General features: G+C 48.2%; 1 protein-coding gene, 1 long non-coding RNA gene and 1 other non-coding gene across 13 annotated transcripts in view; 2 read left to right on the top strand and 1 right to left on the bottom strand.

The window, feature by feature from the left end:
• The first annotated feature begins 8581 nt into the window (after positions 1-8581).
• On the top strand, positions 8582-8688 carry LOC118531197 (U6 spliceosomal RNA). The gene has a single exon (XR_004915050.1). It is a non-coding gene; the product is annotated as a U6 spliceosomal RNA (small nuclear RNA).
• A 2170-nt stretch (positions 8689-10858) lies between these two features.
• LOC118531178 (uncharacterized) lies at positions 10859-20010 on the bottom strand. 2 transcript variants are annotated; one of them, XR_013443518.1, is made up of 4 exons: positions 19871-20010; positions 12841-15142; positions 11958-12104; positions 10859-11452 (listed from the first exon to the last, which is right to left on the bottom strand). It is a non-coding gene; the product is annotated as an uncharacterized LOC118531178 (long non-coding RNA). The 2 variants fall into 2 exon arrangements; XR_004915040.2 differs by lacking the exons at positions 10859-11452; positions 11958-12104 and adding an exon at positions 12240-12478.
• A 562-nt stretch (positions 20011-20572) lies between these two features.
• Positions 20573-26939, top strand: part of KDM2B (lysine demethylase 2B) — a 115830-nt gene continuing 109463 nt past the window's right edge. For 4 of the 10 annotated variants that reach the window (XM_036085052.2, XM_036085050.2, XM_078061021.1 and 1 more), the window contains exons 1-4: positions 20573-20933; positions 22186-22330; positions 25275-25353; positions 26841-26887. In XM_036085052.2, the coding sequence (XP_035940945.1) occupies positions 20583-20933; positions 22186-22330; positions 25275-25353; positions 26841-26887 (622 nt within the window). In that variant the 5' untranslated portion in view covers positions 20573-20582. Of the gene's footprint in view, positions 21116-21460; positions 21514-22185; positions 22331-25274; positions 25354-26840; positions 26888-26939 lie in introns of those variants that run through there. The other 6 variants (XM_036085059.2, XM_036085055.2, XM_078061022.1 and 3 more) reach the window with 3 other exon arrangements.

Below are 26939 nucleotides of genomic sequence, written 5' to 3'. Positions count from 1 at the left end.
GAAAGACCTGTTTTATTTATTTATTTGTTTATTTTTAAGTAGGCTCCATGCCCAATGTGGAGCCCAATTCGGGGCTGGGACTTATGACCCTGATATCAAGATCTGAGCTGAGATCAAGGGTGGGATGCTGGGGCGCCGCCTGGGTGGCTGAGTCAGTTAAGCCTCCCCGACCCTTGGTTTCTGCTCAGGTCATGATCTCAGGATCCTGGGATCCAGCCCCATGTCAGACTCCCTGCTCAGTGGGGAAGCTGACTCCCCACTGAGCAGGGAGCCCGATATGGGGCTCGATTCCAGGACCCTGGGATCATGACCTGAGCCAAAGGCAGACGCTTAACCATCTGAGCCACCCAGGCGCCCCTCAAATAAATAAATCTTTTTTTTTTTAAAGATTTTATTTATTTATTTGACAGAGAGAGACACAGCGAGAGAGGGAACACAAGCAGGGGTAGTGGGAGAAGGAGAAGCAGGCTTCCCGCAGAGCGGGGAGCCTGATGCGGGGCTCGATCCCAGTACTCTGGGATCATGACCTGAGCCGAAGACAGACGCTTAACGACTGAGCCACCCAGGCGCCCCTCAAATAAATAAATCTTAAAAAAAAAAAAGAGTGGGATGCTTACCCGATTAAGCCACTCAGATGTCCAAATAAAATAAATTTTGAAGTCAAGTAAATTAAGTCTTTCAGCTTTGTTCTCCTTTTTCAAAACTGGTGTGGCTACACAGGGTGATTTATATCTCTCAATATATTTTGGAGTAAAATGGGATAAATTTTGTAAATGCATACATGATTTGGGACTCATTGCATCTCTTTGGGCAGGGTATCAGCAGGATTAAACATCTTCTTGGGTGATCTAACAACCTTTGTTAGCAAAGCAAGACCAACCAGGCCACACTCTAGAGACTGAGCACCTGAGATCAGGGAGGACTGGTATGAGTTGAATTATGTCCCTGCAAAAAGATATGTTGCCAAAAAAAAAAAAAAGAAAGATATGTTGCAGTCCTAACTCCCACTACCACAGAATGTGACCTTATTTGGAGATAGGGTTTTTAGAGGTAATCAAGTTAAAATGAGGTCCTAATCCAATATGACTGGTGTCCTTATAAAATGGGGAAATTAGGACCCACACGGAAGGGGGGAAGATGATGTGGAGAGATGCAGGGAGGAGATGGCCATCTGTAAGTCAAGGAATGCCTGAGGTTACCAGAAGGTAGGAGAGAAGCCTGGAACAGAAACTTCCATAGAGCCTTCAGAGGGTACATGCCCTTCTGACACCTCAATTTCCGATTTCTGGCCTTGAGAACTGGGAGACAACGCATTTCTGTTGTTCTCAGTCATCCGGGACACAGTACTTTGTTATAGCAGCCTAGGAACCTAACATAAGTACCCTGGAGTTGAACTGAGGTGGGGTCTCTAGTCAGCCAAGGTCGTTGAGATTGGATGGGTTTGTCAGGGGGCTGCAAGCGTGTTCAAGATGTCAACAGAGGTTAGAGCTAGGGACACCTGGATCTGAATCCCAGCTTCCTCAGTTTATGACTGTGCCACTTTGGGGAAGCAACCCAACCTCTTGGAGTCCTGTCTGTCAAATGGGACTAGCAATGGGACTTGGCAGAAAGGGTTGTTCCATGAAAGCCCGTCTGTCTGGCAGTTAGCATGATGCTCAGTAAACTGTGGTTACTATTTTCCCTCTTGTGGGATGTGCTATTCTCGATGAGAGGGGGTTGTCTCATTGCAAATCTAATGAATTGGCTGATCTGTGAGTATTGATGAAAGGTGGAGTATCAGTGAGAATCCAATAGGGAAAAACAGACCCTGGAGTAGGGGAATCTATTATACAAGGAATGGCTTCATAGACAGTGGGAAAGGAGACACAGGGAATGAAGCTGCTGTTGGAAGTAGTACCTGAGGCCCATAGAGAGGGAGAAATACCCTGGCTTCTCCCTTCCTCTCACCCACCAGGCTCCTCTCACTGCCTCCTGCTAGCCAATCTGTGCAGGAAGCCAGTTGATTTGGCAGCTTGCTGGTGTTGGCAAAGCAGAAGAAGGGCCAGGAATGGAGTTGAGGGCAGACAGGCCCAGGCTCAGCACCAGGGAGTGGGGCTTACGTTTCATCTCCATGAGCCCAATTCCTCGTCTAGAAAGTGGGGATAATGGTAATATCTATGCACAGACTAGTTGAGTGCATACAATAAGATAACACGTGTTAACAGTTGAGCCCAGTGCCTGGCACACAGTAGGGAGTACCCTGTAAATGTGAAGAACAAACTGGCTAGCCGTTTTCTGCTCAGAGGATGGAAGGAGGGAAGAGGACAGAGGCCTGGGAATAAATTCAAGGTATAGGAGCAGTCCTGGTGCTGGTGATATTTTTATCTCAGACACGTGCCCATCTGTCCCCTCTCCATTCTAAGCTGTTGACTCTGTCAGTCTCCTTTTAGAAACCCTGAGTCAGGGCTAACCACACCGAGTTCAGGGGAGTTGGGAGTTTGGTCTCCATACTCCTTCAAAAGGATTTCAAATCCTCTTGACTGTTAGCTGATGTTTCTGCCTCCAGCTGCTGCCAAACCTTCCTGGCCTCCCCCAGCCAGGGGCTGAGCCATCTCCAGGATCTCTCTTTGTATAATTAAAAAGAAAAATAGAACAGCCGATGTTGCCAAACATGTATTTAAAGTGACACCCGGGGTTCAGGGAGTGGAAAATAAAAATGTTTGAGGTTTAGATTAAAAGTCTCCATTGCTCAGCTGTCTCCTGACCCTGGGATTTCTCCTCAGCCTGACCGCCTTTAATCCCTTGCCCTGGCTTGTAAAAGCCTTTTAGACTGAAGGCATTTATTTCTCAGAGAAGTGTTCCAGACTAATCATGTAAAAATGCCCAGCATCCCAGGAACAGCCTGTCAAGTGCAATGTGGTTCTGGGAAGCCCCGGGGAGAGTGGGGAAGTTGGCGGGTGTGATGAGTCCTTGCTTTCCTTCACCATGCCCTTCCCCCACCACAGCTAATCCATCAGAAAACCCAGTGGACCATAGCCCTTCACATCTTAAAACTTGAGCTCTCCTGTCCAGGGGTATCCCTTTTATCTTTCCCAGGCCCCCACCATCCTGGGCTCAGAAGTCTGCAGTAACCTGCTGCCTGGTGTCCCTGCTTCTACTCTTGATCCTCCCAAAGCCATTCTGTAATGGCAACCAGAAAAATCTTTCTAAAACAAATCTGATCCTGTCCACTTGTCTGATTAGATTCCTATTGCTGCTGAACACGTTACCACAAATTCCGTGGCTTAAAACCATACCAATTTACCCTCTCACAGTTCTGGAGGTCAGAAGTGCAAAATGAATCGGAAGGGGCTAAGACGAAGGTGCTGGCAGGGCTGGCTCCTTCTGGAAGCTCTGAGGGGAAATGCATTTCCCTGCCTTTTCCAGCATCTAGTGGCTGCCTGGATTCCTTGGCTTGTGGCCCCTTCCTCCTTCTTCAAAGCGCATTTGTCCAATCTCTTCTGTCGCCACATCTCCTTTTCCCTCTGACCCTCCTGGCTGCCTCTGATCAGGACTCCTGTGTTTACACTGGGTCCATCTGGATCATCTGGGATAATCTCCCCATCTCCAGACCCCAGACTTGATCACATCTGCAAAGCCCCTTCTGCCTCGTGCAGTAACATAGTCACAAATTTCCAGGGATTAGGATGTGGACATCTTTGGAGGTTCATTATTCAGGCTACCACCCTGCTTAAAGCCCTCCAATGGCTGTGCATCAGAGTTAGAATTAAAACCCAGGCTCCTTACCCTTCATGGGAAGGCCTTATCTAATCTAGCCCCTTCTTATTTCTCGCCCTCCCTTTGGCTCACTTGCTTCTCACGGTTCTTTCCACAGGCCAACTCCATTCTTTTTTTTTTTTTTTTTTTTAAAGATTTTATTTATTTATTTGACAGAGAGAGACACAGCGAGAGAGGGAATACAAGCAGGGGGAGTGGGAGAGGGAGAAGCAGGCTTCCCGCGGAGCAGGGAGCCCGATGCGGGGCTCGATCCCAGGACCCTGGGATCATGACCTAAGCCGAAGGCAGACGCTTAACGACTGAGCCACCCAGGCGCCCCTGGCCAACTCCATTCTTGCCACAAATCTTCTCTGCACATGCTGTGCCCTCTGCCTAAATGCTCTTTCCCCAGATCTTCACAGGGCTGGCTGCTTTGTCCCTTTCAAACGTCAGCTCCAGTGTCACCTTCTCAGAGAGTTCTTTGCCTGATTAATCTGTCTCACCCACTCCTTCCTGCAGTCTCTCATATCACCTGGGTTTACTTAATGTCACCTGAGTTTACTTATTATTACCTGTTTATTTATTTATTTATTATTTATCTTTAATTTTTTTTTAAGATTTTATTTATTTATTTGACAGAGAGAGAGACAGCGAGAGAGGGAACTCAAGCAGGGGGAGTGGGAGAGGGAGAAGCAGACTTCCCGCAGAGTGGGGAGCCCGATGATGTGGGGCTCAATCCCAGGACCCTGGGATCATGACCTGAGCCGAGGGCAGACGGTTAGCGACTGAGCCACCCGGGTGCCCCTAATTTATCTTTTAAAAATTTATTTATTAACTTATTTACTGTCTTTGTCCCCCATCAGAAAGTGAGCAAACGAGAGAAAAACGCTTCCTTTTCTTGTTCACAGCCTCATTCCCAGTGACTGGTGAGCAGTAGATCCTTGATAAATGCTTGTTGAATGGATGAATGGATGGATGATGGTCCAGACATCCATCTGGTCTCTGGGCTTTAGTGTCCAGGATTCAGGCTCAGGATGGAGGTAGGTCAGACAGGCGGCGGGGGTACAACGTTTAATGAGTACTTCCTGTGTGCCAGGCCCTGTGCTAGTCCTTCTTTCATGCGATTCAACATTTATTGAACACCTGCTGTGTGCTGGGCCCGGTGCAAATGATTTATTCATGCATTATTTATTCAAGTCAAAGAGCGTTTACTGAGTGTCTACTGAATGCTAGGCAATGTACATTTATCAAACATCTATTGTATACCAGTTGTCTCAAATCAGTGCCTGGGTACACAGCAGTTCAATAAATGCCGGAATCAATGAATGTCCTCAAGGAGCCCCTAGTCTTCCTGCTAAAATGGCCTGTAAATAAATAACTCTAACACACAAAGATAAGGCAATAATGTGGGTGTGTTCAGAGTGCAGAGGGGCCCCTTATCACCTTGTACTGGCAGATACCTTTCTCAGAGTCTTATCTTCTTACCTGGGAACCAGCTCTCTGAAGGTCAGGTAGACTCGCCCCTCACTCACCTGCCTCTCCATGCCCTGGGCACCTGGGAAGGACCTGGCCAGCAGCACATGCTCAGTCAGTGCCTATTACCTGATTACTGCGGTTTCCCCCACCGACAGTTGTTCCTTCATTCATATGCCAGGCAAGAGGGCAACAGCTGGGCCCCAACCCTCGTGCTGCTGGCCAGGAGCTAGGAGCTAGGAGCCTCCAACAGGCTGTCCGCCCTCCATTTGGCTTGACTTTTCCAGCTTTATATGAAGGATTTGGTCCTCCCCCCTTGGTATAGCTCTCTGACTAGACTTCTATGGAATCTATTGTAAAAATTCAGGCAATGCGTAGAAATTGTTAAAGACTCCAAAGCTCCCCACAGTCAGGAGGCTTTGCCTGATCTGACACTTTCCTTCCCTCCTTCCTTCCCTTCTTTTTTGTTTTAAAATGCATACAACATAAAATTACAATTTTAATTATTTTATTTATTATTTTATTTTATTATTCTATTCTATTCTATTCTATTCTATTTATTTATTTATTTTTTAGAGAGAGAGAGAGAGGGAAGGGGGAAGGGGCAGAGAGGGAGAGAAAGAATCTCAAGCAGGCTCCACACCCAGTGTGAGCCCAATGCAGGGCTTGATTCCACAACCCTGAGATCATGACCCAAGCTAAAATCAAGAGTCAGATGCTTAATCGACTGAGCAACCAGGTGCCCCTTTATTATTTTAGTTTTTAAGTAGATTGCATGCCAAACGTGGGGATTGAACTGACGTGATGATCAAGAGTTGCACGTTCTAATGACTGAGCCAATCAGCGCCCCCCCCCCCCCCCGGGCCTTTTAACTATTTTAAAGTGTATAGTTCTAGGGCATTAAGTGCATTCACACTGTTATGCAACCATCACTACCATCTTTCTCTCCCTTTTTTAAAATAATCTTCACCCCCAACGTGGGGCTCAATCTCATGATCCCAAGATCATGACCCAAGCAGAAACCAAGAGTTGGATGCTCAACCAACTGAGCCACCCACACACCCCTATTTGTGTCTTATATTTAATAATCAGTTTGTTTAGAGCATTTACAAACATAACTTTAATAATGTACCAATTATTTTGGTTAGAAATGGCAAATACAGTGTTTGTCATAGTAAAAGTGAGTCTTTAAATCACACTTGAAGTTGCTGTCATGCAAAGTAATAAAGATAGTGCCACTGTGAGCAAGTTTAATAATTAAGAATATTATGCAGTTCTAAGCTTTAAAAATAGGAAATAAACATATATATGGTTTAAAAATAATTATATATTATTATCATGATCGACTTAAGAAACAAAACTACACCGCTTCTATAGTAGCTTTATTCACAATAGCCAAAAGGTAGAGACAACCCAAATCAGCAGATGAATGGAAAAACAAAATGTGCTATATATACTATAGATTATTATTTAGCCTTAAAAAGGAAGGAAATTCTGACCCATGCTATACTATGAAAGAACACTGAAAACATTATGCGAAGTGAAAGAGGCCAGACACAAAAGGACAAATATGGTATTATTCCACTTATATGAAATTCCTAGAGTAGCATATTCATGGAGACAGAAAATAGAATAGTGGATGCCAGGGGTCAGATGGAGAGGGAATTCGGGGGAGTTGTTTACTCATTAGGTGCAGGGTTTCTGTCTGGGATTGTTATAGGCTGGATATGTTTTCCCAAAACTCATGTTGAAGCCTTAACTCCCAGTGTAATGGTGTTTGGAGGTGGGACCCTTGGGAGGTGATTAGGTTTACATTAGAGGTCAGGAGGGGCACCTGGGTGGTTCAGTCAGTTAAGCATCTGCCTTCGGCTCAGGTCATGATCCTGGAGTCCCGAGATCAAGCCCCACATTGGGCTCCCTGCTCAGCAGGGGGTCTGCTTCTCCCTCTGCCCCTCCCTGTCTCGTTCTCTCTCTCTCTCAAATTAAAAAAAAAACAAAAACAAAAAACCATTAGAGGTAGGAGAGTGGGACCCTCTTGATGGGATTAGTGCCCTTATAAAGTAGACCCTAGAGAGCTCCCATCCCTCATGTGAGGTTACAGTGAGGAGATGACCATCCATGAGGAAGAGGGCCCTCACTGGACACCAAATCTGCCGGCACCTTGACCTTGAACATCCCAGCCTCCAGAAGTGTAATAAATAAATGCCTGCTGTTTAAGCCACCCTGCATATGTATTTTGTTATAGTAGCCCAAGCTAACAAAGACTGGGATGAAGGAAAAGTTCTAGAGTTGGATGGTGGTGATGGTTGCATAACAACGTGAATGTGAATGCACCTAATGCCACTGAACGATACCCTTAAAAATGATCTAAATGGGGGCACCTGCGTGGCTCAGTCGTTAAGCATCTGCCTTCAGCTCAGGTCATAGTCCCAGGGTCCTGGGATCGAGCCCTGCATCAGGCTCTCTGCTCGTGGGAGGCCTGCTTCTCCCTCTCCCACTCCCCCTGCTTGTGTTCCTGCTCTCTCTGTCTCTGTCAAATAAATAAATAAAATAAATAAATACATAAATAAATCTTTAAAAAAAAATATCTAAACGGGGGCACCTGGCTGGCTTGGTCAGTAGAGCGTGAGACTCTTGATCTCGGGGTTGTGGGTTCGAGCCCCATGCGGGGGGTAGAGATTACTTAAAAATAAGATCTTTAGGGGTGCCTCAGTAGCTGAGTCGGTTAAACGTCTGCCTTCGGCTCAGGTCATGATACTGGGGTCCTGGGATCGAGTCCCACGTCGGGCTCTCTGCTCAGTGGGGAGTCTGCTTCTCTCTCACGCTCTGCCTACTTGTGCTCTCTTTCTCTGTCAAATCAATAAATAAAATTTGATTGATTTGACAGAGAGAGACACAGCGAGAGAAGGAACACAAGCAGGGGGAGTGGGAAAGGGAGAAGCAGGCTTCCCGCGGAGCAAGGAGCCCGATGCGGGGCTCGATCCCAGGACCCTGGGACCATGACCTGAGCCGAAGGCAGACGCTTAACGACTGAGCCACCCAGGCGCCCCTCAATCAATAAAATCTTAAAAAAAAAAAAAAAATCCCTAGGGGACCTGGGTGACTCAGAGGGCTAAGCATCCATCCAACTCTTGATTTTGGCTCAGGTCATGATTTCAGGGTGGTGAGATTGAACCCTGCATTGGGCTCTGCACTGGGCATAAAGCCTGCTTAAGATTCTCTCCCTCTCCATCGGCCGTGCCACGCCCCCCCCCCCCCCCCCCCGCCCATGCATACGCGCTCTCCCTCTCCAAAATGAATAAATAAAATCTTTTAAGAAATTATTTAAATGTTAAATCCTATGCTATATGTATTTGCTGCAATTATAAAAAACCTGCTCATTTCAGCAGTACATATACTGAAATTGAGACAATTCAGAGAAGATTAGCATGGTCCCTGCATAAGGATGACATGTAAACTTGTGAAGATTTCCATATTTCTATATTTTTTATTTTAAAATTTTTAATTATTATTATTATTTTGCGTGTGTGAGTAAAGCGATAGAAGTTTATTAAGTGAAGATACAGAAAAAGTTCTCAAGAGTAAGAGGGGTCCCGACAGAGTTGCCAACGAGGACATGTAGGGTTGCTCTTTTATAGAAAGCTAACCAGGGAACTTAAATAGTGACCATCGGATATGGGAAGGGCCCTACTATAGGCAAAGTCCCTGAGATGGGAGAAAGCCATTTAAGAAAAGCCAATGAACAGAAAGCAGAATTGGGTAGGGTTAGGCCAACATTCCCTTCTTTCGAGTAAGGGGGATTGACCAAACCTTTGTCCAGAAGCCTGTCACCTGAGACTTAAGACTGGTGGCTGCGCTATTTGCCTTTGGCCAACAGGTGCCCGGTTTTGCTGTTTATGGGAAGAGGTCATCTAAGGGAGAGACATCTCCCAGGAAAGAAAAGAGCCGCTTTTACTCACCCTTTGGTGGAAATGATCCCAGGTTTCGGCACCAAAATGAAGTGGTAGAGCTAGGTTCTTGTCTCATGGAGTTGAAGAATAAATCTCTTGGACAACAGAGAGTGAGTAAGTGACAGAAGTTTAAGTGAAGATACAGAAAAAGCTATTAAGAGTGAGAAGGGTCCCGACAGGGTTGCCCTATTTTTTGGTTTTTTTTTTTTAAGTCTTATTTTTATTTATTTGAGAGAGACAGAGGGAGCGAGCCCTCAAGTGAGCAGAGGGAGAGGGAGAAGCAGACTCTGAGCAGGGAGCCCTAGGTGGGGCTCCATCCCAGGACCCCGAGATCATGACCTGAGCTAAAGGCAGACACTTAACCAGGCGTCCCAGTACTATGGTAGCTTTTGATTCAGACTGTTTGCTGAGGAACCTGAGGAAAACATATTCTGCAATTTTTCCATTCTCCTGTTGATGAATAGTTGGGTTGTTTCACGTTTTTTGAGACTGCATACAATGCAGGGAGGGCTGACATGCTTGTTCATGCCTCTCAGTGCACTCGTGGCTGTTTCTCTAGAATGTTCCTAGAACTGGAACTGCTGGATCCTCGGTCGAACACTCCTTCAGCTTTACCATATATTGCCCACTTAATTTCCAAAGTGCCGACTTACTTTCCCACTTTATTTCTCTCCTGCCCCCTGCCCTCAGCTCACTGTACTGGGGTCACTCAGGCCTTCTTTCAGTTCCTTTAGCACATATGCTCCCCCATCACGGGACCTTTGCATCTGCTATTTTTTCTGCTGAGAACACTTCCCCCACCCTCAGCCTAGCTAAGACCTCTTCTTTCCGCAGTGCTCAGCTCTGTGCTGAGAGCCACTCCCTGACTTCCTCCTCAAGCCCAGACCAGGTCAACCCCATCCTCTCCATGCCCACATTATATACCCCAGAGCCTCGTATACCTCTCTGTTGTGATACACTTATTAGTTGCAAGGTTCCATCTATCTGTGCAACTATCAGCACAAAGTCGGTCAACTCTAAGTTTCACTAGCCTGAAAGGAGGAGCCACCCCGTTTGCTTAAGCTTATTGCCCGAACTCCAGCATCTAACAACACTGTGCCTGGTACATAGTAGGCCACTGGCATTATTATTCTCGTAGCTATTCTATGTTCTCACTCATATTTGAATCCAGAATGTGATTTTTCCAGCATATCTCAGTATATCTACTGCAGGCCAAAATCATGACAATGTAAACACAATCTATTTCCTTGAGGAGCTCACAGAGGGAGGTCAATAAACATTTATTGAGCCTGCTGGACCCGGACATATTTGAGTGCTTAGCAATGGTTTAATTGACTTAGATGTCACCTCTAGTGTGAGTACTACTATAATGAGTAATGATGATCACTGTTTATTGAGCATTTATTATGTGCCAGGCACTCTACTAAATGCTTTACAGTTACCATCTTATCCTACCTTCACATCCTACCAGGGAGGCAGTATTATTACTTCCATCTTACAGGTGAGGAAACAGCCTTAGAAAAGTGAAGTCACTGGTTCAAGATCACACAGTTAGTAAATGGTGCCGACAGGATGTCTCAGCCACAGTGTCAACATCCTACCATGATGCTAAATTTCTCCTGCCCCAATTACACTGCTTTCAGTTGGACTCCCGAGACGGAGTGCTTAATCACAATAATAAATTAGCAATATCTACCATTATGGGGCACTTATTGAGCACTAATCACTTTATATCCATCCATTCATTTATTCAACAAATATTTATTGAGAACCACGTGGGCCAAGCACTATTTGACATGTGTGGGGTTACAGAGGTGGGCAAAAAAGATTAAAATTGCTGCTTTGTGGAGTTGTCATCTTAGTGGGAGGAGGAGAACAACAACAAATAAGTAAAATATATGATAGATGGTGACCAGTGCTACAGAGAAAATGAAAGCAGAAAAGGGAACTATGGCGCGTAATGACTGGGGTTTCTCTGGTCTCATTTCATTCTCCCAAACATCTATTATTTCCCCATCGTAGAAATGATACTGAGATTCACTTGGTGAAGTCACTTACCCACGGGCACACAGCTCATAGGCTGAGAAGTCAGGACTCTGGAAGGGCTGAGGATCCCATTCTTTGCTGTACGCCTACTGAGTGCCTAGGATTGTGGTAAACAAAAGGAGCATCCAACTTTCTTCTATGAGTTTAAGGTCGGGCAGACGGGTAAGTTGACCCAGGTGAGTGGAGAATTCACAAAATTATACTGAAGTGTCCTTGCCATGCCCAGGGCAGACATTAAGCATGATCCCCTGTGGGAGATGAGGATGCAGAGCCGGCGGTCAAGGCTCAGGCTGACGAATGGATTCCCGAGTTCGGGAGCAGAAGTCTAAGGCAGGCTGGGTCATTCTGGGGCTGCTGTTGACTCAGAGGCCTACCAGCCCCTGCCCTGCCCCCACAGCCCGCTCTGTGCCCCGCCCCCTTCCGCCCTGGGTCTCCGGACTCCAGGCCATTAAGCTGGGAGAGCAAGTGGCTAGTGACCAGTGATAAGCCCCTGCCTCGCCCTGGGGAAGCCGAGCTCACATGCAAATAACGGCCTCCCAGACAAGGGGGTCTGCGGCGAGGACGCAGGGTGCGCGTTTGCAGGCCTCAGCTGCGGGCCATGACAGCTGGCTCCTTCCCTCCAGGTGACCCCCGCTCCCCGCCCCCGCGACTCAGTTTCTGCCCCGCCAATCTTGTGGACCGGTGACGCAGTCTGGAAAAAGAGTAGGGGAGAGCCTGGGCTTTGGAGTTAGAAAGGCGTAGAGCACCACCTACCCCAGGTACATCACATTGTCTGTTGCACTTTAAGAGGGCCTCTTAGAATCTTTCCATCTTCTTCAAAGAGGTACACTTTCATTCATTCGACAAATTCATTCATTCATTCGAGAGACTGAGTATATTTTATGAGCCAGGCCCTAGGGGCTGAGGATAAGCAGTGAATAAGACCAAAGTCAGTCTCCTCAGGGACTTTTCCTTTTATTTCTTTAATTAAAAAAAAAAAAAAGTTTTTTAAGTAATCTCTAAGCCCAAAGTGGGGCTTGAACTCACGACCCTGAGATTAAGAGTCCCATGCTCTACTGACTGAGCTAGCCAGGTGCCCCAGGGATTTTTCCTTTTAAAGAGAGAGCCAGACAGGGGCTCCTGGGTGGCTCAGTCCGTTAAGCGGCTGCCTTCGGCTCCGGTCATGATCCTGGGGTCTTGGGATCGAGCCCCACATCCGGCTCCCTGCTCAGCGGAGAGCCTGCTTCTCCCTCTCCATCTGCCTGCCACTCTGCCTACTTGTGCTCTCTCTCTCTCTGTCAAATAAATAAATAAAATCTTTAAAAAACAAAACAAAAAATAGAGAGCCAGACAATAGACTGCTAACACTTGAGTATTTTGTTATAATTGCGAGAAGTATTCTGAATGAGAAAGAGGTTTTTTTTAAAAAATATTTATTTATTTGACAGAGTGAGACACAGCGAGAGAGGGAACATAAGCAGGGGGAGTGGGAGAGGGAGAAGCAGGCTTCCCGCTGAGCAGGGAGCCCGATGCGGGGCTTGATCCCAGGACCCTGGGATGATGACCTGAGCCGAAGGCAGACACTTAACGACTGAGCCACCCAGGCGCCCCCTGAATGAGAAACAGTTTTGTGCTGGGGTAAACTGGGCAAACTCACCTGCTCTCAGTTTGCAAGGGTGGTCTCAAGATTTCTCTCCTTGGGCTGGGGTGAGGGCCAACCATCCATCCAGCTTCAGAACATCCTGGCCTCACCAGGGAGAAATGCCTGCTCTCTGCCATGAACAGATGCTATGGGGTGAAGAGGAGGCTTTCCTACAAAGGCTGGGCTGTGTATGAATCTAGGAGGTACTCAATAAGCAATTGGTGAATTAATGAAGGTCATTTCAAGGTTTAAAAAGCCACTGATTCCATCTGCAAAGGATGTTATAATGGCTAGCTAGGAAAAGAGAAAAATCTCAGTACTGTTACTCCTAGATCTCTGGAAGGGTGAGGAATTTGGGGATTAAGGGAGGCACAGTAGGGATGCAGGACTTTCATTAGACAGGTACTTTTTTTTTTTTTTTAAAGTAGGCTCCACACCCAGTGTAGGGCTTGAACTCCCCACCCTGAGATCAAGCGTCACTCACTCTACCCACTGAGCCAGCCAGGTACCCTTAGACATGTACTTTTAAACTGGGTGCTGGCCCTGTGCTATAGGTAGGAGATACATCCACGAAGCACACAGGGTCCCTACCCTCCCAGGGCTCCCAGTCAGCTGAGAGCATAGGCAACAATAAGATAATGTGATAAGCATTATGAGGGGGGCAGGAAAGAGAAGACATCAAGCTTGTTCCAAGAGGGTGAGAGCTATGGGAGGAGAGCTGAAAGGACAGACTCCTCCTGGTGGAAGGATCAGCATATGCAAAGGTCTGAGGGGAGAAAGCAGGTTTATTCAAAGAACTCAAAATAGTTGAGCTTGGTCAGACTTCCAAGGCTTGTTGGGGAGAGAACAGATGTCGGAGAGAAAAGCAGGGATATTCCACCCACGTTGGGCAGCCTTCCCCTTGGAGGAAAACATTTCCCCGATCCAGAACTAGTTAGGGTTATGAAGTCCAGAAGGTCGACTTCATTTTAACGAAGACACAGCATTTACTGACCACCCGGTTATAGAACACTGGCTCATTCAATCCTCACAGAACTCTTAGATGTTTGACATGACCACCCCCATTTTACAGATGGGATAACTGAGGCTCAGTTTGGGCACCTTGTCCAAGCTCACCAGATCTGGGAATTTAGAATGTTCCTTCATGTAGATGCTTTTATTCTAGCAGTTCCTTTTTACCTGAGGTGATGCAGGTGAAAGCTTTTTTGTAATAGAGCCACGTCCACATGAGGCATTCTTGTTAACTCTGGCAGGGCTACTGGCCCCATCCCGTTCAGCCTATAGCACTCAGGGAGCCCAGGAAGGGTCAGTAATGAAAGCCAAAAGGCCCAATGGCCTCTCTTAAAATTCCCTCATGTCTATTCTGGTTCCCTCTCTGGGGGTACTTCCAGATATTATCTTCTGCTAAATAGAGAGTTTGATTCTCAGAAGTTGCAAGACGTGGGAGGTTAAAAAAAAAAAAAAATCGGCAGCATCAACAACGACAAAAAGGCCTGCAGCAGCCTGAACACAAAGAGTTTGAATTTTGAACAAAGGGCAGGGTGAGACCCGAAAGTAAATGCTGACACATCCTCTCTCCAGCTGTGAACTGGGGGTCTGAGGGCTGCTGCAAAGGTCATCGGTCTCTACATCTTTGGGGCAGGAAATGCAATTCAATCCTCTCAGTGACTGATTGCTCTGCAAGATTAATGGAATCGTCCACAACACTGGTCTCTGTTCTGACAGCACAAAAAGTGAATCAGACTTCTCCCCTCCCCTCTCCTCCTCAAGGTCAGCTGATTCCCCATTTTAAAAGTTCAAAACTTTGTCTCCAGGAAATCTGTTCCCCTGGGGGTGTTCCTTTGTGGGGCGAAACTCTACCTGCTGGAGTGAGATCCAAAGGTGATGCTTGAAGGTCTGAGGACCTTTCTAGGCTTTCATCTGTTCCTGCTTCATCTTTCAAAATAAAATTAATGTTAAGGGCAAAATTGTCCCTGAAAGGGTTAACTGCCAGCCCTGCTGTCCGGCCCTCAGGGATTGGCAGCCAATGACAACTCAGCATGATGAAGTAATGCCTGGGTTTTTGATTTCCATTGGTTAATACACTTGTCCATCAATTGAAAGATGCAAGTTTTGAAAGTATCTTTGAACTTTTATGACTCTCCTCCTGGAGTTAACCCCTTAATTAACTCACCTGTTATTTCCAACTTTCCTTCGGATCCTAGCACGGGAAGATGCAGAACTTTAGACACGAAGTCTTCCCCAAATGCCCAAAGCCAGACACTCAGGCTATATGTAAGCTGGTCTTTCTAACTTTGATACTTCCATCTACACAGGACTAGTGAAAAAATTTAAAAAAAAAAAAAAAAAAAAGAAAGAAAGAAAACAGAATACTTTAACAGAAAAAGTATGGTCTGTTGTTCCCCAAAATATTTTTCAAATTTTACAATACAAAATATGACAAAAATCTAGGATTTGGCAAAGCTCAGAGGTGAATATACAAGTCCTTGGTATATTGGGTATATTTACTTTCGATGCCTTTCTTTATGCTTGAAATATCTGATAAATTTAAAAGGGCAAATAATACATAAGATGGTCTCTATATAACCGCCTCAAAATTTTCTCCCTCCTCAGAAGTGATCTTCTTCTTCTCTTTTAACTTAAATGGCCATGATCACAACATATATGTTATTCTGACTTTTTTTGTTTCTTAACCAATCTTGAACTTTTTCTGAATCATGACATTCAGATTTATCTCATCCTTACCTAATATTTTAGAATGATGCAGTTCTACAGACAGTATATGGAAAAATCTCCAAGATCATATTAAGTGAAAAAGGAAAGGAAAGGACAGTGGGTATATCTGTATGACATAATCATAATAGAAAATAAATAGATGTGTGTAAATGCATAAACTATTTCTGATAGATACCCAAGAGACATCCTAACAAGTTTTCTGGGGATGGGAGTGTGAAGGAGAGAAACTCGGTGGGTGGGCAGGGATGGGGGAGAAAGACTTAAAGCAATTTTTTTTTTTAAGATTTTATTTTTAAGTCATCTCCACACCAGTGTGGGGCTCCAATAACCCAGAGATCAAGAGTCACATGCCCGACGGAGCCAGCCAGGAGCCCCGAGACCTGAAGCAATTTTAAAACAAATTTTAAGTTGTGGAATATTTCATAAGTACAATAGAATTTGTAAAATTTTAAAGTACATTTTAAAGAATTACACTCAGCTGCCCATCATCTCGATTAAGAGACAGAACATCACCAGCACCTTTCTCTGTTCACATTCCCTGCCCCTGAGTGGAGTCTCTTCTGCACTTGGTGTTAATCACTCTTTTGCTTTTATTTATGCCTTACTGCTTATGTATATATCTAAACAATATTTAGTTGGTTTAGATTTGCCTGATTTTGAACTTTATTGTCTTAAAAAGGATGAATAAAATGAAATTCCTGTTTGAGTAGGGTAATACAGGTACATAGTACAAAATTCAAAAGGTACTACACCTTAGAAAATGAAATTAAGTCTGTAAGGTTCCAAGCCAGGCAACTCTAATGCATACGTGTGTTAAAAATGTCACCCTGTACCAAAGAATACATTTGCTTCTCTTTTCCCGGTTCTTTTCCCCATTTTTTGATTCTATATCTTTCCAAAGAAAATCCTGTGCATACAAAAGAATAAATGTAGATATAAATTTGTCCCCTTTGGTTGATGTAAGTGGTCAGCACAATTTCGTATAAGTATTCTACACCTTGTTCTGTTTTATGTTAATCTTTTTCTCTTTTTTTAGATTTTATTTATTTATTTGGGAGAGAGAGAGCAAGCAAGCATGAACAAGAGGAGGCGCAGAGGGAGAAGCAGACTCCTGCTGAACAGGGAGCCCAATGCGGGGCTCAATCCCAGGACCCCGAGATCATGACTGGAACCAAAGGCAGACGCTTAACCCACTGAGCCACCCAGGTACCCCTGTTTTGTGTTAATTTAAGGATATCATGAAATCACCCTGCATCAGTATATACAGAACTACCTTATTCTTCTTGATGATTTGATAACATTTCAATGGACAGACAAATAGTCCAAGAATTATTTAATCAGTTCCCCAACTTTTGGATCATTTTCAGTCTGTTTCTGTTGCAAACAGGGCTACAATGGATTGCATCTTTGTTTCTGTGTCTATCAGCAGGATATATATCAGGAAGTGGTTACCCATTTCTAAGGCTTCCTGCCCCATCACCAATTATCTGTCCTTGAGAAGTATATTTGTCAAATCTGGGCAGGTGGGACGATCTTAAATCTAACCGGTATCCCCAGGTGCCCACAGTGCTATGCTTTTGGCAGGCACTCAGAGTGAGTGGTTTAAGGAATAACACTCCAAACATTCACATTGCACTAGATGGCCCCTTCGAGGAAACCTTTGCAGACATCCCCGTCCCCTCCCCCCACCCATCATTCCAATACTTCATTTTCTCAGGGTCCCTTCGTTCATTCCACAGATATTTCCAGAAGGCTGATTATAGAGACACAGTGCCAAATCAGACTCTGAGATATATCTAGTCTGGTAGGTGAGTTAAGACAAATTCTGGAAAACACTGTAAGGTTGCACTATCCAATAACACAGACACTAGCTACATACAGCTATTTAAATTTTAATTAAAATTCAATAAAATTTAACATTCATTTCCTTAATCTCACCACCCACATTTCAAGTGCTCAGTAGCCACATGTGGCTAGGGGCTGCTGCTGGACAGCGCAGCCACAGAATATTTCCATGACCGTGTCCTAGGGGAGAGCCGGGCAGGGAGGCGCAGTGAGCGGTAAAGCCTGTGAGCTCTGGATTCCTACAAGCCCTGGGTGCAGATCCTATCTCTGTTATTCTACAGCTGTAAAATCTGAGCAAGTCACTTGACCTCTCTTTGAGCCTCAGCCATAGAGGTGGGGAATTATAGACCCTCCCTCATTAGGGCTTTGGGGAAGATTCAAGGAAATAACAAACCTGAGTGGCTTTGCTCAAAGACCGGGTAAGCACTCAAAGATCAGGAGCTCTTATAATTATGTATGAGTATGAGAACGGCTTCAGTTTCTAACAGCTTTTAAAATCTTGGGGATTCCTAACTCCCTTGGGAGCTGTCTGTCCACTCCCTGTCCAGGCTGGAGTATGTCTACAATCAGAGCTGGTTCTTCTGTATCCCCCGCTGTCTTAAAGCACAGAGCTGCTCAATCAACCTTTGATGAATGAAGAAATGAATGAATGGGGCCAACCCAGCCAGGATTTGACTGGGTCTTTTGTAAGAATGAGAAGGAGGGTCCGGGAAGTCATTATTACTAAGTTTCAAATACAACCGGCCTGGTTTTTTTTTTTCCCTACAAGAAATAGTACTTCTCTTGGAGAAGCACCTTAATCTTCCCTCCCCTCTCTCACCTACTGCCCACGCCTCTGGGACAATTAGCCAGCACTGGGAGCTCAAGGGTCTTGGCCCTTCCCCCTTTGGCCCAAAATAACCTCCTCCCCCACTTTGAGCAAATGCCTGAAATTCTTTCAACAGGAGGACAAAGCCTTTCATCTGCCAATTACTGATAAAGGGAAAATGCAAATATCTCTGGGGAAGGTGATCCATCAAGGGCCCAACATTTACTGAGTGACCACTTAGGACCAGGCGGTAGGGTAGGCATTCTGGGGGAGTCTGAGGGAACAAGCCCCCCGGTTGGCCCATTCTTCTCTTTGGTCTGTAGTTTCCTCACGGTTTGTAAAGGGAAGGGATTAAATTAGGTGATGACTCAACCCCTTCCCACTCTGACAGGCCAGGAACTCCCCATTGGGGTGATATATGGACTTAACTGTTTTTGCACTGAGGTGCTTGCCATCGGATCTTTTCCTGACACCTGCCTTTGGGGACCCCTCTGAGGCCACATGGAGAGAGAAGGGTCCCTGGGAGGAAAGGAGAATTAGGATCAAGCAGTCTATTTTGGTTTTGCCTTATTGCACTTTACTTCCTTTTCATGACCCTCCAGCCCAGACGCCCTCCTTTGAACATGTTCATTTCATTATGTGGGAACAAGGAGGGTGGTCAGTATCCAAAAAGGCTGTGAGGGCAGAACCAGGCTCCAGTTTGAGCCCTGGTAACTACACTTAACAAGCTTGTGGCCTTGGGTGAGTGGCTTTGCCTTTCTGAGACTCAGTTTCTTCATTTGTAACATGAGGAATAACAAGACTATTATCCTTTGAGGGGTCTTCTGTGAGAGAGAAGCAAATAAGATGGTCCCTGGTTCTTGCCAGAGGCCCCTTCTCATTCCCACTAAGATAACCTGGGCTATTTCAGTTTGTAAATAAATTTTGATATTTGCCATCTAGTGGACTGGGATTAAAACAAACTTCAAATAACAGTTTTTAGGGGTGGGTGGAAAAGAATATAGACTAAAGACAGGACAGGAAACTTTAAGGTGAGTGAGGGGGAAGCTGTCTCTTAGGGTGACCAATACAGAGCTGATGGTTCATATCCTATCTCTGATGGGGAAGCCACTTCCTCTCCACACATCTGAGTGTTGACTAGGGAGGATATTGGCTTGGCGCACAGGAATCACCCCGACTGATCATGTCTGTGAGCCTCAGTTTCTCTATCTGCAAAATGACCTGCTCCAACTATCCTACAGGCTTAATGGCAGTAATAAAAACATATATATATATATATATTTTTTTGGCAAAGTCTGCTATGAGCTTCCATGTTCTTTATTGGAGCTGCGCCCTGTTGTCAATTCCTCCTGATTGTTACCCCAAAGAGCAGGCCCAGTTGGACTGGAGGAATGTTTAGGGCCAGCTTTGCCCATAATCCAAGTCGACCTGACTGTTGTTCATAATGGAATTACAGGAAGGCACCTTTAGGATTCCACTTCTGGGGGCGGTCACAGCCAACCAGGTATACTGAGGGAAAGCAAGAGAGAGCCAGGACCTCTGCCAGGAATTCCTACAGGATTCATCAAGGGGCGCCCAAAGTTCCCGCACCCCATCCCAGAGCGCCTTGCACCTTTCCACCTAGTTTTCTCCTATAAACGGCCAATAAGGGCTTACCCTTCGCCTGCTTGCCCGCTGCGTTAGGAGGCGCCAGATCCGATTCTCTCGGTATTTCACTCCTGAGCATCTATTTCCTTCACTTGGCGAGCGCAGAGACCTTTAAAAACTGTCCAACTTCTGTTCCAGGGCTCGTCGCCTAGTAAAGGACTCCACAGACGCGGGCAGGATGAATGAATGAAAGGCAACGTCTTCCGGTCAGCTCGGGTCTGAAAAGGCTCTGGTCTGGCTGTATTTCCTGTACCTGCGTGTGTGTGGGTCCATATCTTTGAGTCCGGGAGTTTAAAAGTTACGCAGTCCGTACAGGTATGGAGCTGCGCTAATTTCTTCCTGAGCCCCCAAATGCCTCCTCCATATGGCAGGTCCTCATATGGGGGTCTGGAGAGGATCGTCCCCCCACCCCAAGCAAGACATGCAGCAGAAAAGAAAAAAACAATTATATATACAAAGCGCTTTGAATTTGGGTCGGCCACGTAGGTAATGGGGTGGGGTGGATGAAGGAAGAGGAAGAGGGGTGGCCCGTGGGGGCCGTGGGCAATGGGGGCAGGGATTGAGGTGGGGGGTCTTTTTTGGGGTGCCAGGCCTCGGGGGCTTTCTAGCCAGCAAGCTCGGCTTGCATTTCCGCGCCTCCCGCTGAGACCAGCCGTGCAAATCTGCACCTCCCTCCCCACCCCCTCCTCCTTCCCTCCCTCCCTGCCCCGCCATCTCCGGGATGCGCCCGCCGCCTGCAACTCAGCCCTCCAAAAGTCAGCTCTGCACACAACTCCCGGGCGGCGGCGGCGCCTGCGTGCAAGGCGCACTCGTGACCCAACAACAAAACAGCGATGCCAGGGCGCTAACGGCGCCCGGTGCCTCCCGGGCGCCCTCCCCGCCCCACACCTCCTCGGGCAGCCGCCCCCGCCCCCCCCATCCCGGGCCGAGTGCCCCCTCCACTAGCCCGGCCGCGGGCTCAGAGCGCGATCGGCAACAATGTTTACGTTCCGGGGATTATGACGTCGACGCCTCCCCCCCCACAACTGCTGAAAATGGTTTCCTAGGACTTTGCAAACGGATCTGCTTAAGTGTTGGTGCAAAACTTTGTAGATCTCGGCTGTGGCTTGCTTTATTTATTTATTTTTCGGTTTGTTTTCTTTGGTCTTCCCTCCTTCCCCCCTCCGCCAAAATGCAGGGGGCAGGAGTGTTGACAATTAATTGGTGAACTCTCCTAAAAAAATGGAGGCAGAGAAAGACTCTGGAAGAAGATTGGTGTGTAGCTTTTTTTTTTTTTTTTCCAAATCTGTATCTGGTAATGATAGATCTATTTTTTTTTGTTGTTGTTGTTTCTTGCTGCCTTTTCTTTCCTTTTCTGTATTTTGCAAGAGGACCGGAAAAAATATAATAAATTGCATGCAAAAGGAAGCAAGCAGCTTACTCCTCCAGTCCCTTGTGAGGCGCAGAGTCTCAGACACTTAAGTGGGGAGGTGGTAGCGGGGAAAGGCGTGGAGAGAGGCTGAGCGGGCTCGGGGTTCGCCCGGAATCTGGGGGGCTGCAGGGCCCGGCGCTGGGCGGTTGAGGGAGGAGGCAGGGGATGCGGGGAGTGGTGGGGGAGTCTCCTTAGGAAGTGAGTGTGCGCGCGCGCTTGTGGGGAGATGAGGCAGCTGCTGGTGCGTTTTGGGGTCTCCGATGGGAGCTTTGTGGCGGGCCGTCTGCCTCTCCCCCTCCCAAGCCCCGACCTCCCCCTCCACCTCTTCTTCTAGCACTGGAGGGCGGTCGGCGGGGGCGGCTGGGGTCTCAGCCCTTCCATTTCAGCTTTCCAGCTTCCCGAGTAGCTCGGGGGCGGCTCCAGCCTTAGAAATGCCGCCGGCCCCCGGTTCCGGCTTCCCGGCTCTGCCGCGGCGGCCGCCCGGGCTGCTGTTAGCGCCGAGCCGGGCGCTGCGGTGGCTCCTCCCGGGGCCTACAAATGCCCCGCCAGCCCGTGCGCGGAGCCCCCTTCGCGGGTTACATAACCAGGCTCCTGGCCGAGTGGGCAAAACTCAACACCTATCGGGGGTGGGGGGCAAGGGAGAGCCCCCCAGATGTCCTTTCCACGGCCTCCAAAGATGCAGGAGGGGAGTGTCCTGTGTGGGGCACAGCCAGACCCCGGGGGTGCGGGCCCCTCTCGTTATCCTGGTTTTCAGCATCTTTGGCATTTGCGCAAAGTTGCTCGGGTCGCAGTGGTGGGGTGCGGGGGGGGGGGGCGCGCAACTCCTGCACCTGCTTGAGCTGGGCCTAGGGTAAGAGGCGACCCCCCAGTTCCCCCAGTAATGCCTCGGGCTCTCTGGTTTGGGTCCCCGCAGCGTCCGATTGACCGCCAGAGATACGACGAGAACGAGGACTTGTCGGACGTGGAGGAGATCGTCAGCGTCCGCGGCTTCAGCCTGGAGGAGAAGCTGCGCAGTCAGCTGTACCAGGGGGACTTCGTGCACGCCATGGAGGGCAAAGGTGAGGCGCCCCCTCCTCGGGCCGCCCTCCGAGCCGCGGCCCGAGCGCACGTGGGGAGGGAGCTGCCGGTGGCTGGGTTCGTATTTCGCGCCCGCGTCCCCCATTCCAGGGGATCCGGTGACGAAACAAGGCCGAGCACTGGGGGGGTGGGGTGGGGTGGCGAAGGAGGAGGGCAGGCGGGAACGGGGGCCGGGCGTGGGCCTAGACCCGGCCCGCGCCCACAGCCGGCCCCAGGGTGGGCAGAGCCAGGGGACCGGCGGTCCGAGGGACCTGGGGACTGACGGTGGACGGAGGGAGGGCGGGTGCGCGGCATTCTACCCCTCCCAGAGCTAGCCCAGCTCCTTGTGCTGAATGAGGTGCGGCTGCCTGGCTGGGAGAGGGGCTGGGGTGCCCCTGGGGCATTGGGATGAGGACCCCACTAGGCCTGAAGCTTCCCAAACCCTGTCCCATTTCGGGCCCTGCCAGTTAGGAGCTGATGCTGGGGATGCTCGGGTCACCGAATGATGCTTCCTCAGCTCCTGGGGTCTGCGGAACCCTGCAACCTTCTGGTCTCTGCCAGATTTGAGCAGGGGCTGGATGAGTTCAGAGCTGTTGGTTGGAGCCCCCACTTATGCCTGAGGCCTCTGGCCCTTCAGTCTTGACAGTTTGAAGTCGGGACTGGGGGTAAGAGAGTTGTACTCCCTCAGGCTTCAGGCTGAGATCCCTGACCCCTGTAGTTTGAAGTGAAAATGTGGGGTACCCCTCTGGGGAACAAAGTTTCTTCTCAGCCTGAGACCTTGAGAGCTCTGTCCCTGGTAGGCCCTGCCAGTTTAGAGAAGTTGGGGAAGCCTCTGGGGTTTTGGGGTGTCTCCCCAGCCTGAGACCTTCAGGGCCTGAGTTTCTCCCTGACCCTAGTATTAGGAAGGTGTCTGGTGGTGTCGTGCCAACGCTGGGGTGATGCTCTGGCTTGGGTATGAGACCTCCGGAGGCCCCGTGTGACCTGTGGTTCTGCCTGTGGAGTTGGGGTTTTGGAGATGCCCCTGTCTATCTAGGTATTTCCCTGGGCTCTCTGGGGTTTCTAAGTTGTTTTTTTTCCCTCTTAGATATTCAAGTTTCCGTTACAATACACCGTTTTCATTTTTTGACCCCCCCCCCCCTACACCGTCCCCCTTGGAAAACCTTCCATCCCTCAGTGGGCTGATGACAGGAGCAGTGCCTTCCCCTTCAGGTTCTGGTGGAGTGGCTGGGGCTGTAGGTTAGCCCCCAGAAGAGACAGCCCTGGCTTTGCATTTTTGAAGTTTCTCTTTTGTGCCCACTGCTTCCGGGGGTGCTGGGCTTCAGTGGTAGGGGGTAGTTGTTGGGGGGAGGGAAGAAGACATTTCTTTCAGCCTGCCAGGTCTTTGCACCCTGAGGGTAGACCGTCTGGGGGGCTAGTCTCAACTACAATTAAATTTCCTTAGCACAAATGGGATTTTAATTCCTTTTGTTTCTTTCCCATTTTACTGAGTTTGGTGGGTCCTATGAGAAAACAACACGCAAACTCTTCCTAGTCACTTGTGAGGAATTCTCAGCCCAAGATCTGAGTGTTTTCTCAAGCTCATTTGAGGAAGTTGAAGCTGAGGAGAGTGGGGGTGGGGGGCGGGCTTTGGGTGTGGGTGTGTAGGGGGTAGATTCCAGCTAGGGAGAGCCCTTAAATCTTCTGTCCAGGCTCTTTTCAAAGGAGAGGGCCCTAGCGATTTGGTAGTTAATTCAGATCTGGCCCCAAAACTTCGAGGGAGGAGCTGAGAAACAGAAGGAGCCCTTAGCCTGGATTCAAAATAGAAGCTTCTTAAACTTCTCTGCCTTTAAATCCTTAGGAATCCCCATTCACTGTGAGCCCCTGGGGATCTGAGCTGCTAAGGTCAGGGCTTTCCCCAGCTCTGGTTTTGTTCTCTTCCTCTGCTCTGAGCAGAGTTGCCTTGGCCTCCTCCCCCACCAAGCTGCCCTGGTGAACTGTTTGCCTGGGGCAGGGGCTCCCGAGGCCTGTGGTCTCTCCTATCTCTCCTCCAACTGGCCAGGGAGGGCATGTGGCCTTGTGGCCTTGTGGATTGCTTTGGTTCACCTCAGGATTTGGGGATGTGATGGTTTATCTCAGCCTCCTTCGACTCCATATTTAGGGGTAAGGTTGGGTCAGATCCGCTGGTTTTGGAACTCGAGGAACGTAAAAACGAAGGCCTCCTTCATTCTCCAGAGCTTTTGATAAGGGATTTGGGGGTCTACACTAGACAAAGCCGAGACGCAGCACTACCTTGTGAATTGGCTTTGGGCCTCACTGTGCCCTCTTCACACTGCCTTCACCTGGGGGGAGCGTCCTGGTGGAAACAAGGATGGCAGTAGCTGGAGCAGAATTACACTATTAAGACAACAAAGCTGTGCCCAGTTCTCTAGTAATTTTGGCACCAAATACACAGTTTCCAGGGAAACCAGCTTTCCCCCCCCTCCCCTTCACTATGCAGGATATTACAATAAGATCTTCCCCGATGCTCAGCTACAATGAGAACCCTCCTCCCAGCCTCCTCTCTGGGGCTTCAGATCCTCCCAGGTGGTATTCTTCAATTTTGCACTGCCTTTACTTTCTGAGCTCAGCTTGGGGTGCATTTCTGTGTCCCTCTTTCTCAGCGATGGCTGGGGCCTTTTCTGTGCGGGGCTCTTTCATGAGTCTCCCTCCCCACCCTCCCTGGCCTTGGGCTGTTCATTGACAAGTTCTGACCCATGGGGCATGCAGGGAATGACCGAGTAGGCAGAGGAGCTGATAGTTGGCATGGGCTTGGCCTGCTCCATTTCCTTGTCATTTGACAGGGATCTCTTGCCCTAGAACTGGAGCCTGCGTCTGCTGTAGCCGTGTTCTTTCCTCTGACCGATTGATTGTGGCTCATCTGCTCCTTCATGACTTAACCAACCTGTTTTAATTCCAATATCCAAACAGATTTCAACTATGAATACGTGCAGAGAGAAGCTCTCAGGGTTCCCCTGATATTTCGAGAAAAGGATGGACTGGGGATTAAGTAAGTTGCCTAAACAAATTACTTCTTCCCATGTCTCTCTCCCTAACGTAGTTGGTAGTTTGGAACAGATTTCTTCTGCCCTTTTCCCACCTCTCATCCCAGAGAAGGATCTTTCTTCGTTATCTGGGGAGACTATCTCTTTGTTCAAGGCCTGACAAAGGGGAAAAACTCTCCAAAGATTGGTCTTTTTCAGAGAATTTGGGCAGAGAGGACAGAGGGTACTTAAACAGTGTTGACTTCTTTCCCTGACCCACCCCAGTTATGTGCAGGGACTTCTTAAGGAGAATTGTGCCCCCCTCCCAAGTTAGGAAATGGAGGCAGGGCCTGAGCTGTGAAGGGATTGGCCAGTCTCTAAGCCCAGAGGCAGGGCACCTAGAGACATATTTTTCTACCCAGACTCCCACTATGTGGGAAATTGGTTCTTTTCTGTGGAGGGCACGTTCCCTAGGATGCTAGGCTCCAAGTCTCCTCTTTCTCTGCCTGCCCCAGCACCTGCCTCCCCCACTGTGTCTTGTTTGGTTTACATTGTCTTAGAGATCTGTCAGAGCTCCAGGTGGGGTGGGGGAGAGATCCAGGAGGAAGGCTGGAAGAACAGGTTTCCGCCCCTTGGGCAGGGGTGGAGAGGAGGCTGCTGGTATCATCCCAGCTTGCCTCCTCTCCAGCCTCTACTACCAGGCTCGCTCAAGAGTCTCGGTCCTAGGGTAGAAATCAAACCTTTGACATCACTGTTAATTAATAGCGAAGGTCACCTCAGTCATTAGAGCCGGGGTTACCAAATCCCTGGAATTGGAATGATGTGTGTCTTTTTTTTCCCTTTGAACTTAAAGGATCCCTGCAACTCCTTTTTTTTTTTTTTTTTTTTTTAAAGATTTTATTTATTTATTTGACAGAGAGAGACACAGCGAGAGAGGGAACACAAGCAGGGGGAGTGGGAGAGAGAGAAGCAGGCTTCCCGCAGAGCAGGGAGCCCGATGTGGGGCTCGATCCCAGGACCCTGGGATCATGACCTGAGCCGAAGGCAGACGCTTAACGACTGAGCCACCCAGGCGTCCCCCTGCAACTCCTTTTATGGAGAGTATTTGCTAGAGGAAGAGACACAGAGAGAGCTGCCCACCTTAAAAGAGAGTGGGTGTTTGAATGCCCAGCTCTGGGACTTACCCTTGACACCACGGTTCATCCTTCCCCTGAAAAGTGGGGTGGACGGTGGATGTCCCATCTTTTCTACGGCAGTGCTGAGTTCATACTGGGGAGAGTGAGGGAATTGGTTTGCCTACTGGGGTGAGGAAAGGGCTCAGTGGTTGGAGAGGGACCCTCCCTTGGGGCATTGACTGGTCTATCACTCTCCCTCTGGATTATCTCATTTTGGGTTCCCAAACTGAGAGCAAGGGAACCCTCTTGGGAAAATGGCCTTTCCCCTGCCTCCAGAGTTGGGCTGAACTCTCTTGTTTCTGGCCTCTCAGCAAATGCCTATACTCCTCTTTTTCCAGGATGCCTGACCCTGATTTCACAGTCCGAGATGTCAAACTCCTAGTGGGTAAGTTGCTTGCTGTGTATGCAGCTCAGAGATGCCAAAAGTAGGGAGGACA

This window comes from Halichoerus grypus, chromosome 13 (assembly GCF_964656455.1).
Source record: "Halichoerus grypus chromosome 13, mHalGry1.hap1.1, whole genome shotgun sequence".
Lineage (NCBI taxonomy): Eukaryota > Metazoa > Chordata > Mammalia > Carnivora > Phocidae > Halichoerus > Halichoerus grypus.
Note: the sequence above shows the minus strand (reverse complement) of the source record. Positions and strands in the feature narration are given on the sequence as shown.